General features: G+C 68.3%; 3 protein-coding genes across 10 annotated transcripts; all 3 read left to right on the plus strand.

Moving 5' to 3' along the window:
• Nucleotides 1-2,566: 2,566 nt before the first annotated feature.
• ZBTB9 (zinc finger and BTB domain containing 9) lies at nucleotides 2,567-4,285 on the plus strand. The gene has a single exon (XM_090029293.1). The coding sequence runs from the start codon at nucleotides 2,696-2,698 to the stop codon at nucleotides 4,133-4,135; it is 1,440 nt and encodes a 479-aa protein (XP_089885419.1). The 5' UTR covers nucleotides 2,567-2,695; the 3' UTR covers nucleotides 4,136-4,285.
• A 365-nt stretch (nucleotides 4,286-4,650) lies between these two features.
• Nucleotides 4,651-9,834, plus strand: LOC149852978 (uncharacterized). 8 transcript variants are annotated; one of them, XM_090029291.1, is made up of 8 exons: nucleotides 4,654-5,205; nucleotides 5,283-5,499; nucleotides 6,201-6,307; nucleotides 6,646-6,789; nucleotides 6,884-6,964; nucleotides 7,229-7,441; nucleotides 9,356-9,474; nucleotides 9,628-9,834. In XM_090029291.1, exons 1-8 carry the CDS (start codon nucleotides 5,074-5,076, stop codon nucleotides 9,827-9,829), a joined length of 1,215 nt encoding a protein of 404 aa, XP_089885417.1. In that variant the 5' UTR covers nucleotides 4,654-5,073; the 3' UTR covers nucleotides 9,830-9,834. The 8 variants fall into 8 exon arrangements, with proteins under 8 accessions (XP_089885418.1, XP_089885410.1, XP_089885412.1 ...); XM_090029292.1 differs by lacking the exon at nucleotides 6,884-6,964 and having other exon boundaries at nucleotides 4,651-5,205; XM_090029284.1 differs by having other exon boundaries at nucleotides 4,652-5,205; nucleotides 6,884-7,441.
• A 167-nt stretch (nucleotides 9,835-10,001) lies between these two features.
• Nucleotides 10,002-12,548, plus strand: SIT1 (signaling threshold regulating transmembrane adaptor 1). The gene is made up of 6 exons (XM_090029294.1): nucleotides 10,002-10,138; nucleotides 10,394-10,513; nucleotides 10,785-10,821; nucleotides 11,079-11,137; nucleotides 11,510-11,568; nucleotides 12,150-12,548. Exons 1-6 carry the CDS (start codon nucleotides 10,087-10,089, stop codon nucleotides 12,450-12,452), a joined length of 630 nt encoding a protein of 209 aa, XP_089885420.1. The 5' UTR covers nucleotides 10,002-10,086; the 3' UTR covers nucleotides 12,453-12,548.
• Nucleotides 12,549-13,565: the final 1,017 nt, after the last annotated feature.

Consider the following 13,565-nt stretch of genomic DNA (forward strand, 5'->3'; position numbering starts at 1 on the left):
TCCCTGCCCGCCGCTGCCCGCCCGCACGCCCGCCCGCGGCCCTGGGGGCGCAGCAGAGACCCTGGCCGGGACATGGCGCCCTCCCCCTCGTCCCCCGCATCGCAACCAAGCAAGCAAGCAAATAAACCTGCCCTCTTCTGGGGGGAGGGGCCCCCCACTCCTGCCCCCCTTTGCGCACCAGCCCCTGCCCCTGCCCCAGCCCCAGCCCCCGATCACGCCGTCCCTTGGGGAACGGTGCGACTCTTCAAACACAACTTCAGGGTGTTTTATAGCAGGACACAGATGACAATCTTACATCCCCTCCCCACCACCTGCCCCGACGCTCGCCCCTTGCCCCCCCGCCACCTCGTCTATCTCAGGAGTGCCCCCTACCCCATGGCAGACTGCCCATTGAGTTGTCCCCTGTGGGCCCAGGTGTCTGTGCCTCGGCCGGGGGAGGAAACACCCCACCCACCCCACTGCCTCCGAGCTGCCTCATTGCTGGGGCAAGGGGGAGTGTAGCGCCAGGCCGAGCCCCAGGGAGCCTGCCTGGGGTGAAGCCGTGGGCTTTGGGGGGTTGCGAGACCTGCCAGGGGGGCCTGGCTGGCTCCAGCTCCCCTGGGCACGGGGCGGGAAGAGGGTCCTGATTCTGCCCCTGCCCCCCCAGCAATGGGGAGTGTGGGGACAGGTGCCCGTGGCTGGACCGAGGATCCTAGCACTGAGGCCCTGGGTCCTGTCCCTGCCCCTGCCCCAAGATTCCCCTGCAAACCTGCCCCTGCCCCTTCCCTGCAAGGCAGGGTGACCCCCGTCCCTGGGGAGCCTCCCCTCTTGCTGGGGGCAGTGCTGGGCTCTGCCCCCGGCTCGCCCTGCCGCCCCTGCCCCGCCCGGCGTTGGTGTGGGGGGAGGAGGGTCTCCCACGCCGCCGCCTGCCCCAGCCCTGCTTTCTGTGCTCTCTACTCTGACAAAGGGCTTTGCCTGCTCAGCGCCCACCCGCCCGTGGCCTGGCCAGCGCCCCCGGCCCCCCCGGCCCCCAGCCATGGACACTGGGCTGTAGCTGCCTGGGGGAGACGGGGCACCACGGGAGGGGCTTTCTCGTTCTTTCTTTCTTTTCTTTCTCCGTTTCCTCCCGGTCTCGAGACGTCCCAGGCCCTGCCCCACGGGGCGAACGTGGGGGCAGGGAGGGGAACGCGACCACCGACCAACCAACGGGAAATTCTTGAAGAAGCCATTTCTCTGCCCACCCGCCAGCGCGGGCACGGGCCCTGGGGTGGGGGTGGGGGGGCGCCGGTCCTACCCCCCTGGCCTGAGCACGGAGAACTGGAGGGGGCCTGTTGTGGCTGTTCGCCGTCGTGCTATGGTCCGACCTGCTGGGTGAATGTGTTCAGCGCAGTGATTGTACTGGGTGTTTCTTTGCTGTTTCTGTGTCTCTATTTCAGACTCCCGGCTAGGGCCACCCTCGCCCTTCACCGGCCCCCAGCCCCCCCTCCCTGTGGTCCATATTTCTTTTGTAAGGCCTCACGCCCGCCCTCCCCCCCTCCACTGCCCTCCCCCCCCAGTCCCGGACGAGGGCGGCGCCGTGATATTTATACGTATTAATTATTATTATTATTAATGATTATTATTATTATTATATAAAAGTTTGTACATATGTGAAATTTTCTCGGCTCCCGCCCCTCCACCCCGGCCGCGCTGCCCCTCTCCCCCGCCCGCCCCTGGGCTGGGTGCTGTAATTACCACCGGGTTTGTACTGTACATAGACCTCTCTGGACCTCACTCTCTGTACATAGCCCGCCTGCCCCCGCCCCGCCCCGCCCCGCCCCGCCGCCGCCCCGGGAAGGGAGCTCAGGTGGTGAGCCCGGCGCCCGCTGGTGCCCCCGGGCCTCTCTCTTCTTTTCTTTTTATTATTCCGCCCCCCCCCCGGCCCTTTTCTTTCTTTCTTTCTCTTTCTTTCTTTCCTTTTTTTTCTGGAGTGTGTGGTGACAACATCGGAAACAAATGAAAATGTTTAATAAAAAGCGATTGTTCTTTTACGCCGCCTCGGCCCTGGGGGGGGGGGGGGCTCGGCCCCGGGGCGCTCGCGGCGAAGCCGGGCCGGGCCGGGCCGGGGGCGAGGGTCCCGGGCCGGGGGCGCCGCACGCACGCACGTGTCAGCGGGGCCGCGCGGGAGGGGGCGTGGCCAACCAGGCCCGGCTCGGCGAGCAGCTCTGCGATTGGCTCTTTCCAGCCAATCAGGCCTCAGGTGCTGGGAGCTGGCGCCCCACCCTCCCGCGGCGGCGCTGGTTGGCCGGCGGAAGGAAATGGCCGCCCGCTGGTAGGCCGGGGGTGGTTAGTTTCTGGTTGGCCGCCCGCGGAGCGGCGGGGGCGGACGCGGCGGCGCTGCTGGGAGGAGGCCGGCGCGGGGGCTGGGGGGTGAGCCCGGCGGCGGCGGCGGCACGGGCGGTGGACGCGGCCTGCGCGCGGCGGTTCCCGGGCTCGCCCCGCGCGGGCGTTGAGTGTCGGTCGGCGGGGCGGGGCCCGGGGTTGAGTGCGGGTCGGCCCGCCCGCAGGGGGCGGGCGCCGGTCGGCCGGCGCAGGGGAAGGAAGGGGCGGGGCGTTTCCCGGGGTGGGCTGTAGCGGGCCCACAGGGAAGGGGCTGGGCGGCGGTGCGGGTGCGGGCGCGGGCTCCGGTGGCGGCGCTGCCCCGCGTGCCGTGCCCGGCCCGGCGCGGCGCGGCGCGATGGAGGCGGCGGCGCGCAGCGTGCAGATCGAGTTCCCGCACTTCGCGGCCGCGCTGCTGGAGACGCTCAACAAGCACCGGCTCGAGGGCAAGTTCTGCGACATCGCGGTGCACGTGCAGGGCCGCGTGTTCCACGCGCACAAGAGCGTGCTGGCCGCCGCCTCGCCCTACTTCCACGACAAGCTGCTGCTGCAGGACACCAGCTGCCTGGCGCTGCCCAGCGTCATCGAGCCCGACACCTTCGAGAACCTGCTGCAGCTCATCTACTCCGGCCGCCTCAAGCTGCTGGTGGAGGCGCTGCCCAGCCACCTCCTGGTGGCCAGCGGGCTGCAGATGTGGCAGGTGGTGGACCAGTGCTCCGCCATCCTCAAGGAGCTGGAAGGCGGCCCCTACCGGCCCTGGTCCAGCCGCGCCAGCGAGAACCAGTCCCCCAGCAGCAGCAACTACTTTGCGGTGAAGGAGGACGGGGAGCTGGGAGGCAGCGGGGAGCGCGGCATGGTGGCCGCGGCCCGCGGGGTCCCGGGCTGCCCCGACGACGAGGTGATGAAGATCCGGGTCTCCCACGAGGAGGAGGAGGAGGAGGAGGAGGACAAGCACCCGGCGGGGATCTGCAGCGGGTCCCTGGACAAGTCCATGAAAATCGTGCTGAAGGATGACGAGGAGGTCGGGCTCGGCGTCTCCAAGGGGCCGGCCTCCGCTGAGCCGGATGGCCCCTTCCCCAGCCCTCGAGACCACCCCAAAATCTACTACATCAAGCAGGAGCGCTTCGACCCCGAGGAGGCAGCAGTGGCGGCGCTGGGCAGTGGGGCGGGGGCCGTGGGCGAAGCCTGCTTCCTCAAGTCGCTGGCGCAGGGCCGGGCGCTGGGCATCGCCGAGGTGCACGGCCTCTACCAGGCCAGCCTGCAGCCGGGCAGCGGCAGCGAGGTCAGCTACATCATCCCGGCGGCCGGCAGCGCTGCCACCACCGCTATCGCCTCCTCCTCCTCCTCGCTGGCCGCCCCCGGCTTCACCATCAAGGCCCAGCCCCTGCCCTCCGACGAAGTCGGCTTCCCCCAAAGCTCCTGGAAGCCGGTGGACCTGCACGGCAACGAGATCATCGCGCACACGGTGCACGGGCAGGTGGTGCACGCGCCGGTCAAGATTGTGGCAGCGCCTGACGGGAAGAAGTTCGGCTGCCTGTGTGGGAAGCGCTTCGCCGTGAAGCCCAAGCGGGACCGGCACATCATGCTGACCTTCAGCCTGCGCCCCTTTGGCTGCTCTGTCTGCAACAAGAAGTTCAAGCTCAAGCACCACCTCACCGAGCACATGAAGACGCACGATGGGAACCTGTACTCCTGCGAGGACTGCGGGCGCAAGTTCCGTGTCCAGAACTGCTTCCTCAAGCACAAGGAGCTCTGCAAGGGGCAGGGCTGGGCCACTGCCTGCTGGACCTACAAATAGGCTGGGGCCAGGCCCCGCGCCCCATCCCGCCGGGCCGGGCCCTGCCTGGACGCTCGCCCCCGTGCCCTCGGGCTTCCGCCCCGCGGCCGGCGCCCTGGCGCTGGGCTGCGCTGGGGCACGTGGGAGCTGGCGACGCGGGCCGGGCGGCTTCAGGGCTGCGATGCTGGGCAGCTGAGCCGGGCGCGGGCCGGGGCAGGAGGTGGTGCAGGGGCGGTTCGGAAACACTAAGGGGGGTTGCTGGGGGTGGGGGTGGGGGGGCGGGACGTGTGCAGCCTTGTGCCAACCCGTTCTTGTATAAACAGTTGCAGCGGCCGCGGGGCCGCCCGGGAGTCTGTCTGTCGGCCTCGTCTGTCCCCCGCGGGGGGAGGGGGCAGGGCCGGGGCTGCGTTGCCCTCGCGGCCCCCCAGGGGCTGCCCCGACCTGGGGGCGGGGAGGGGCGGCCGCAGCCCCGATGGCTGTGACCTGCCACGTGACCACTGCCCCTGCCCCTGCCCTCGGCATGCGCGACCGCCCGGGGGTGGGAGGTGGGTCACTGGCCACGCCCCCTGCCTCTTTGGCCGACACCGAGGCTGATTGGACTGGCCGCGGAGGGCGGAGAGGGGTGCCGGCCAATCGCCGCGCAGCGGAAGCGGGCCTTCCTGCCAATCGCGGCGGCAGGGCCTGGGCAAAGAACGCGGCCGGGGGGCGTTGCCCAGCGCGGGCCAATCGCAGGCGAGCGGTGGGGGGGGGCGCGAGCGGAGGCAGGCGCGCAGCCAATGGGCTGGAGGCGGCAGTGACGTGGCACGGGGGGGCGAGGTTTGAACCAGGCGCGCGTTCGGGCTGGGGGCGGGGTCGCGTCGCCCCGGCAACCGCCGCCGCGGCCCCTCCCCCTCGGGTCCTGCCCCGGCATCGCCTCGCGTTGCCGTGACAACCGGCGCCGCCGCTGCCGGGGTGGGGGGATGCCGGCGGGCCCCGGCCCCGTGCGGGTGCGGCCTCGCGTGGCGCTGCGGCCCGACGCGCACGGCATCTACAGCCTGGCCGCGGGCCCCGCCGCCCGCCTGGCCGCCGGCTTCGGCAACGGCGCCGTGCAGGTGCGGGGGGGGCGGGCCGGGCCGGGCCGGGCCGGGGGGCGGGGGGGGCCGGGCGCTGACCCCGCGCTGCCCCGCAGGTGCTGGACGCGGCGTCCGGGCGGCCGGGGCCGGCGCTGTCCGGCGGGCACCGCTCGCGCCACGCGGTCACGGCGCTCGGCTTCCCCCCCGCGCGGCCCGGCCTGCTGCTCGCCGCCTCGGCCGACGGGCTCGTCAGCCTCTACCGCACCGAGCAAGCCCCCGCCGCCGCCCCGGGCCCGGCCCCGGCCCCGGCCGCGCCGCTCGCCGTGCTCGCAGGTAGCGGGGCCGAGGTGCTGGGCAGGGGCCGGGCCGGGCCGCCATGTGTGCAGGTCCGAAGAAGAGCCGGTCACGGGGCCGGTGCCCAGCACGGACAACCCCGCCCAGCTGCCCCGTCCTGCCCGCCCGAGCGCGGCGGCTCTGGCCCAGGCAGGCAGAGGGGCAGCGTCCAGCCCCAGGGGCGCCGGAGGGCAGAGGAGGAGAGGTTGTGGCACCTGGGGTGCGGCTGCCGCACTGGACCCGGCAGCCTGGCCACGGCTCCTTCCTCCCCTTTCCCTGGGCAGCGCCCGTGCTGCCCTCGGAGGGCTCCCCGCCCAGGCCCGTGGAGCAGGCATCCCCTCCATCCCGCTTCCCCTGCCCTAGCACAGCCCCATCCAAGACATCAGGGAGCACCACACAGGCCTGCACCTCCGCAACTGCGGGCAGGTACAGCTGTGCTCCTCCGACCACCCCCCCCTGCACGGGAGCAGACAGGGCGAGTTGCCTCCAGCAGAGGAGGAAAGCCAAATCTCAGGCGTTTCAGCAGATTTAAAAAACCCTCCCAGACAGAGACTAATGGGCTGTGTCTAGGAAAACCCAGACGTATGGTAATCCTAGCAGCAGGGCTCCCCCTCCACGCCCTGACCCCAGCGGTGACTGGGGTGGGTGGGGGCCCCTGCCTCCACCTGCACGGCCACAGCCCCTCCCTGGTGCCCTGGCAGAGAAGGAGAATGAGATCAACGCCATGGACTTCTGCCTGGATGGCAGTGTCTTTGCCACAGCCGGCACAGACCGCCACATCCGGCTCTACGACAGCTGCACCATGCAGGTGGGTGGCGCCAGGTTCATGACATGGGTGCTGTGCTGGCACGGAGCAGAGGGGCTGGTGCCCCAGCATGGGGAGGCGGCGTGTGGAGCCAGATTGAGCAGGGGGTCCCGGCTCCCCCAGCTGAGATCCTCATCCCCTGCCCTTCTCCTGCCCCCTTTGTCTAGCGTGGCCATGCACCACCTCTGCCCCTGACTCCCCTTCCCCAGGGTCACTGTGCTGCCAGCTTCCCCCTCCACTGCCATTCATCCCTCGCCCTGCTCCCTGTGCTCCTCTCCCCAGCCCCTGGGCCCACCCCGCTCCCTAGGACTTCAGCCCCGCTGTCCCTGCTTCTCCCCCAGCTGTTCCACACACTGGAGGCTCCGGACTTCATGACGGGGGATGTGGCAGTGACCAGCGGGCACTCCCGCCGCATCTTTGCTCTCCGCTTCCACCCACAGGAAAATCATATCTTCCTGACGGGCGGCTGGGACAACAGTGTCAAGGTGAGGCCCTGCGGGGCAGGGCTCAGGGTGCTGGGGCCTGCTGGAGGAGAGGGGCTGGGGCCTGCTGGAGCTGCCGGTTTGCCTCCCGTGTTAGGTCTGGGACAAGCGGATAAGGAAGGAGGCTCAGCGTGTGATCAACGGGCCCCACATCTGTGGCCCAGGCCTTGACATTTGGGTGAGATGGATGTGGGGCTCATGGAGGGACATCACAGGGCACGTGGCCAGCAACATGCCTGTTCCTGGCCTGGGCTGTGGTGATCTGACCAGAAGTTGCCTGATGGTCCCTCCACCTGCTCCCCTCAGGGAAACATCCTTTGTACCGGGCAGCGCCCCACACCTGAGCCGGGCTCCCCCTCCCCACTGGCAGCCTGTGCTCACTGGCCTCGGGGTGCATGTTGGGGTTGATGTGCTGCATCTGCCCCCCTCTCCTCTTTCCCAGGGTCACTGCGTGCTCACGGCCTCCTGGGTGCCCCGCAACGCGCTGCAGCTCTGGGACCTACGGACGTCCCAGCTGCAGCAGAACCTGCCGTTCCCCGGGGGCCGCACGCAGGGCCAGTTCCTGTACGCAGCCCGGTTCTGCGACCCAGACACGGTGCTGGCGGGGGGCAGCGGCACCTGTGGGGCTGGCGTCATTCGCATCAGCACCCACCAGGTGAGACAGGGCTGGTCCTCCTTGCCCTGCAGGCAGCAGTGGAGCTCGGGGGGCTCTGCAGAGTGTGCTGAGACTCTCCATGGGCTTGGGGAAGCAGGGCTGGTGTTGGGGGCTTGGGTCTCAGGCCTGCCTGACCTGGGGCTACCCGCTCTGTGCTCCCAGGTGCTCGGTCAGATCCTGCTCCCACACAAGCCGGTGCAGGCTGTGGCAGTGGTGTGTGGCGGGTGTGTGGTGGCTGTGGCCGGCGTGGGAGGGAACCTGCATATCGCAGACCTCTGCTGAGCCCCTGCCGGTGGGAGGAGGAGGGCGAGGGGGCCGCCTACCTTGCAGGCTGCTCCAGGTACAGCCGTGCCCCCAGTGAGCGCTCATCAGGCCTGTGGATCCCCGAGGATCTGAAGCACCCCCGTGCACAGCATTGGGGAGCTCATGTCCTGGCTCCCTCTGCTGCAGGAGCTTGAAGCTCAAATTCTTGATAATAATAAACTTCTAACTTGGCAGCATGTGGCGAAGTGGCTTAGGGATCCGTGCTGGGGATGGGGGGGAGCAGGGCAGCACACGGCCAGGGCTCGGGACCAGGGAAGGAAGGATGAGATGATGGAAAACGAATGTGCGTGGAGGGGGAAGGGAGGGTGGGCATGGTGGGTGGGACTCAGTGGCGTCACAGGGTGGGGATGGGGGTGGTGGAGTAGGGGCAGGGTAGAAAGGCGCCTATAGACTAACTGAGAGAGGACACTGGTATCAAAAACAATCTAGCCGAGTTTGCTGACTGCACAAACTTTGGGGAAGGGTGTCCACACTTGAGGATCCAGGGCAACCTCAGCAGACTTGCAAGGTGGGCAGATGAAAACCTGATAGCGTTCAATACGGAGAAATGCAAAGTGCTCCACCTTGGGGACCCCCACCCCCCACACACTTATAGGCTTGGCAGTGCTACACTCAGTAAAAGAGGCCAAAAGAGACTTGGGGGTCATGACTGACCACAAGATTAATATGAGCCACCAATGCGATAGCAGCTGGCAAAGCAATCAAACTCTGGCTTGCATCCACTGGTGCATCTCGAGCAAGACCCAGGATGTCATCCTCCTGCCACACTCGACTTCGGTGAGGCTGCAGCTGGAATACTGGGCGCCACAATTCAAGAAGGATGTGGAGAAGCTTGGAAGAGTGCAGAGGAGAGCCACGCACAGGATCAGAGGGCAAGTCAACAGGCCTTATGAAGAGAGGCTGTGAGCTATGGGACTCCAGCTTGGAGAAGTGAAGGCTCAGGGGTGACTTGGTGGCTGCCTATAAGTACATCGGGGTGTGCATCAGGATCTGGGGGAACGTCTGTTCACTAGAGGATGACAAGGACCAACGGTCACAAATTCCTCCAAGACCATTTTAGGCTGGACAGAAGGGAAAAACTTCCTTACTGTCTGAGCCCCCAAGGCCTGGAGTAGACTCCCCCAGAGGTGGTGCAAGCACCTACTCTGGACTCTTTTAAGACACATTTGGATGCTTATCTTGCTGGGGTCCTTTGACCCCAGCTGAGTTCCTGCCCCTGGGACAGGGGGCTGGACCTGATGATCTTACAAGGTCCCTTCCAGCCCCGATGTCTATGAAATCTTTCCAGGACCGACAGGCTTCTAGCCTTTCTGACTGGCTGCCTTTGCCCGTGTTGCTCTCCTGGGGTATAGCAGCCAATCGGCCCCCGCTCCTCCCCAGAAGTGATTGGGTGGGGCTGGGGAGAGGCAGAGTGCTGTCTGCTCCCCCCACGCTGCCAGCCCAGCCCAGGGGAGGGGGCAGGGTCCCCCCCCGTGGCTCCTCCAGGCAGGGGTGGGGCGGAAGCCCCCTTCCCTCCTCCTGAGCAGCTGAGATGGGGATTGGGGGAGCAGTGCTGGCTAGGCGGGACTCCCAACCTGTCATCTGCTGCAGGTGCAGGGTTTGGCAAGCGCTCCTGTGGTGAGGCTGGTGCGCGCTGGGCAAAGTTGGCTTCGCTGGAGCCGCCCTGGAGGCTGGGACGCCTCCGCACAGGTCATCAGAACCTGCCACAGGTCTGGGCAGTGAGCGGGGCTTGAGAAGCAGGGCAGGACTGTCACAAAACCTGCCATGGGTTTGGCTGGGCCTTGTGTTTTGGGCTCTCTGAGAGCTGGCGACCCTTCCCTGCTGGCTGCGGGAACCTCCTGCCCTTTCTCCGTGCCCCACAGATGCCTCCCAGGCCTCGTCCTCGTCCTGCCAGGCTGGGAGCTCCAACCTGGGTCCAGCAGCCGCTGCTGCAGCAGCAGCTCCAGAGCTGTGGAGCAGGTGTCTGTGGCTCCGGAAATCCCCAGCTGCACAGAGGCTGAGTATCGGCAGGAGGGGGAGGGCCGGGGTGGGAACCCTGCTGGGGCTACGGAGGCACCAGAGTGAGACTGGTGCTGCTGGGATCAGGGTGGCTGCAGGCCCCTGTGCTCCAGAGCGACTCCCGTTGATGTAGGCATCTACCCAGGATCTGAAGCGACACCTCTGGTGTGGGCGTCTGGAGTGACTCCCCTGGGGTGGATCCGGAGCGACTCCCCTCAGCTCTGGCATCTGCTTGGATCCAGAGTGACTCCCCTCAGCGCCAGCATTGGTCTGGGATCTGGAGTGACTCCTGTCTGCAGCCCTGAATCTCTGGAGGGAGTGGCATGTCCAGAACGCCTGCGCCCTGTGGCACCTGTAACGGCAGCTGCTTCCTGGGTGAGTGGGGGCTGCCGTGTTACACGGGGGCCCACTGTCTCCTCAGGTTATTCAGTGTGACCCCCCTTGCCCTCCCCCGGGTGCTGGGGGGTCTTTGTGCCAGGGAAACGCCCTCAAACTGGCCTTGCCGATGGAGAGGCCCCAGCCCTTTCCAGGCCGTGGGGGTGGGGGTGGCAGCGCAGGCATGGAGGCCGGTGTCCGCACTGAGGGGAAGAGCCCTAGGTGCGGGCTCCCAGCACTTTCTCTGTCCTGCAGGCCTGGAGGAGCTGCAGGGCTCCTGTGCCCTGTGGGGGCTCCTGGGGGCGCTGGCCCTGTTCTACCTGCTCTCCCTGGTGTGCAACGTGCTGTGCTGCCTCAAGTACAAGAAGGCCAGAGGTAGGCATTGCTGGGGGCAGAGGCACCCCGGAGCCTGCTCATCTCCCTGTGCTTTGAGCCACCAGCTGTTCTTGGGGCAAGGGTGACCTGTACCCCCCACCCCTCCAATTACAGGGGAAGCTCCCAGTCACCCCGGAAGTCTCCTTCCCTTGCACTCCCTTCTTGCAGGCAGCCTGACCTGCTGCCCTGGGCACTGCTGCATACTGCCCCCATGGGCACCGCCCAGCTGCCAGGCTAACCTCCCTGCTCTGTCCCCTTTCCCTGCCTGCAGATAAACTCCGGATGCATGTGACTCGACTCAGGGGAAGGTGAGTCCAGCAGAAGCCATCCAAACCGGGCCAGAGCCAGCCCTTCCTGGCACCCCCTCCCCGACGCGGCAGGGCTGCTCTACCAGAGAGCAGGGACTCTGCCTCCAGGCGGGGAGAGTGGAACCCAGGAGTCCTGGTGCCTGTAGGCCCAGCTCCGTGCGGCTGTGACCGGGAGAAGGGGCACACTTCCCCTGCCTCACTCCCCATCCCACCATGGTCCCCTGGTGCCTCCGACCCCCCCGTCTCTTCCTCCACAGTGCGGCACACCTGGCAGAGGAGGTGCCCGTCTATGGCAACATCGGCTACCTGCAGTCAGGTGAGCAGTGGCAGGGGCTGGGGGAAGAGGGGTGGACATGCCAGGGCCCTAGCACAGGGCGGGAAGGTGTGCCCCGTCAGATGTTCACTGGCACGCTGAGCTCCATCCCGGTGGCGTGAACTGGCAGGGATCTCTGCGCCCACAGACCTCTCTGCCCCCAGCTGGGCCCTGGCCTGGGTGCTGCTGCCCTGTGGATGCTGGCTGGTGAGGTGGTGCAGTGGCAGCCTGTGCCTCAGGCACCCTGCTTGCTACTGCCCCTGCCCCGCACCACGCATACAGCTGGGCACTGCCGGGCCTGTAAAGCGGAGCGGGCCCGGCCTGGGACCCCGCGCCCACTCTCAGCTGGCCCCTCCGCTCTTTGCTTTCTGATAGGACGTGGCTCTGGGGTGGAGACAGTGAAAACCGAGTCTGAGCGGGAGCCCAGGGTGAAGGTGAGCTGACGGCCTTGAACTGCTGGGGGCCCCGGCTGCTCTCTGGTGCTGGGCAGGGGCAGGGCTCTGGGGGGCTGCGGGCCCAGAAGGAGGGGTGGCAGCAGATGCGTGGGTGGGGGTGCGGATGCTGTGCGTGCAGGCTCCTGAGCAGCAGCTGCACCGTGCAGTGGCAGGAAGCGGTGGGGTATCAGCACAAGCATCTCTGCACCCAGCCTTTCCCTCCCCTCCCCCTCTTCCGGCCTCCGCTGCGGTGCCCTGCAGCACTGCCACCAGCGCTGGGGCGCAGGTGCCTGCAGGACGCAGCTGCTTTCCCATTCCTCCGGTGCCATCTTGCTTGGGCTTGCCCGTGCTGGCAGAGGGCATCCCACGGCAGCTGTGGGGCCGCCTGGGTGGCTGTCTGGCCCCCAGTGCTGGGGTGGCTGCGGCTGCAGCCCTGGGGAGCAGGCATGGGCCCCCCCGGAGCGGTACGTGGAGGGAGGGCGGTGGGGTCCTCTCCCTGAGCCCAGCCCTTCCAGGGGGCGAGGCGCCCGAGCCAGGGCCTGCGCCCTGGACCCCAGCCCTGCGTCTGCCTCCGGCCCTAGAAGCCGAGCTGCTACGCAAACCTCAAGCTGAAGAGCCCGGGCCGGCTGCTGCCTGAGGCGGCCGCGGGGAGCACCGAAATCCAGTACACGGACGTGGTCCTGGCCGGGCCCCGGGGCCCGGAGCTGGAGGTCTGGGTCGAAGGGGGCACCGCGGCCCGGGAGGCCGCCCAGGCGCCGGGCGAGCTCTATGCCTCCGTCCACACCGACCGCTTCCTGCCCAAGTTTGAGAACCAGGACTACGCCAACAACCACGCCGTGCCGGCGCCGGACAGCGCCCCGGCCGCCGGCCCGGCGTGGCCGTGAGCCGGGGCCGGGGCCGGGGCCAGCAGCCGCGGTAGGGCAGGGCCGCAGCGGAGCCCAGGCCTCGGGGGGCGACCGCGGGCGCTGGACGTCCTGCGGGCCGGGGAGGAAGGGGGCGGGCGGGCGAGGCCGGGGGGCAGCGCCCGGGGGGCGGGGCGGGCGGCGCACTCGGAGCGAGGGGGCGTGAAGACCCGCGCCGCGATTGGCCGCCTGGAGCGGAGCGGCGATAGGCCAGCACTGCCGCTGCGGGGGGGGGTGGCGGCCCGTCTTCGCTCTGACTGGCTGCCGGCAGGGGCTCCGGCCCTTCCCCGCCTTCTGGTTGGCCGTCGGGGCGTCGAGCCCCTTTCGGCGTCGAGCGCGCTGATTGGCCGGGCTGTGGCCCGCGGCAGCCGGGCGGGGGCGGAGATGGGGCGGGGCAGCCGCGCGCTGGCGGGGGTGTGGGCGGGGTGCTGCGCTGCGCGGGGGCGGGGCCACCGTGGCCGGCTCTCCGGCCCGCTCCCGCCTTCGCCGGACGTGGCGCGGGGGCGATCGCGCTTCCATTGGCCGCCTCCGGCCGAGCCCCGATTGGCTGGAAGGGCTGCGTGGGCGGGAGTCAGGCCTGTCCTGGCTGAGGAGGCGGGTCCAGCAGGGTCTCCTCCTTCTCCACCTTCGGATTGGCCGGAGCCTTCGTGTCTCTGCGCGCTGATTGGTGCACCTCCAGTCCCCGGCAGGTGGGCGGCCGGGCGGGAGCGGGCTTGCGAAGTCGGGGCGGCCCGGCCCCGCTTCGTCACCGCAGCGCCACGCCTCTTCTCCCGGGGGTGGGGCCGGGCCCGGGGGTGCTGCGGGGCGCCCCGGATGTGGGGCTTGGGAACGGCTCGTGACGTATTTGCTCCGGTAGAAGACGATTGTAATTCTCCGCGGTGGTAAATCTTGGAAGTAAGAAGTGAAGAGCCCCCAGTATTTCCCGCGGTTTCAGTAACACGTGTACCAGCGTCCTCAAAGGAAGGTTTACCAGGGACAGCCCGGTATAAGTGCGTGGTGTAATCAAGTGACAGAAATAAAGGTGGGAGCTCAGGGATGTTCTGATCCCGGCCCAGAGCCGTACAAGGAAAATGCTCGCCCCTGGTCTAAGCGCGC

Source organism: Crocodylus siamensis, chromosome 15 (genome assembly GCF_052110815.1).
Source record: "Crocodylus siamensis isolate JL-2025a chromosome 15, ASM5211081v1, whole genome shotgun sequence".
In the NCBI taxonomy this organism is placed as follows: Eukaryota; Metazoa; Chordata; order Crocodylia; family Crocodylidae; genus Crocodylus; species Crocodylus siamensis.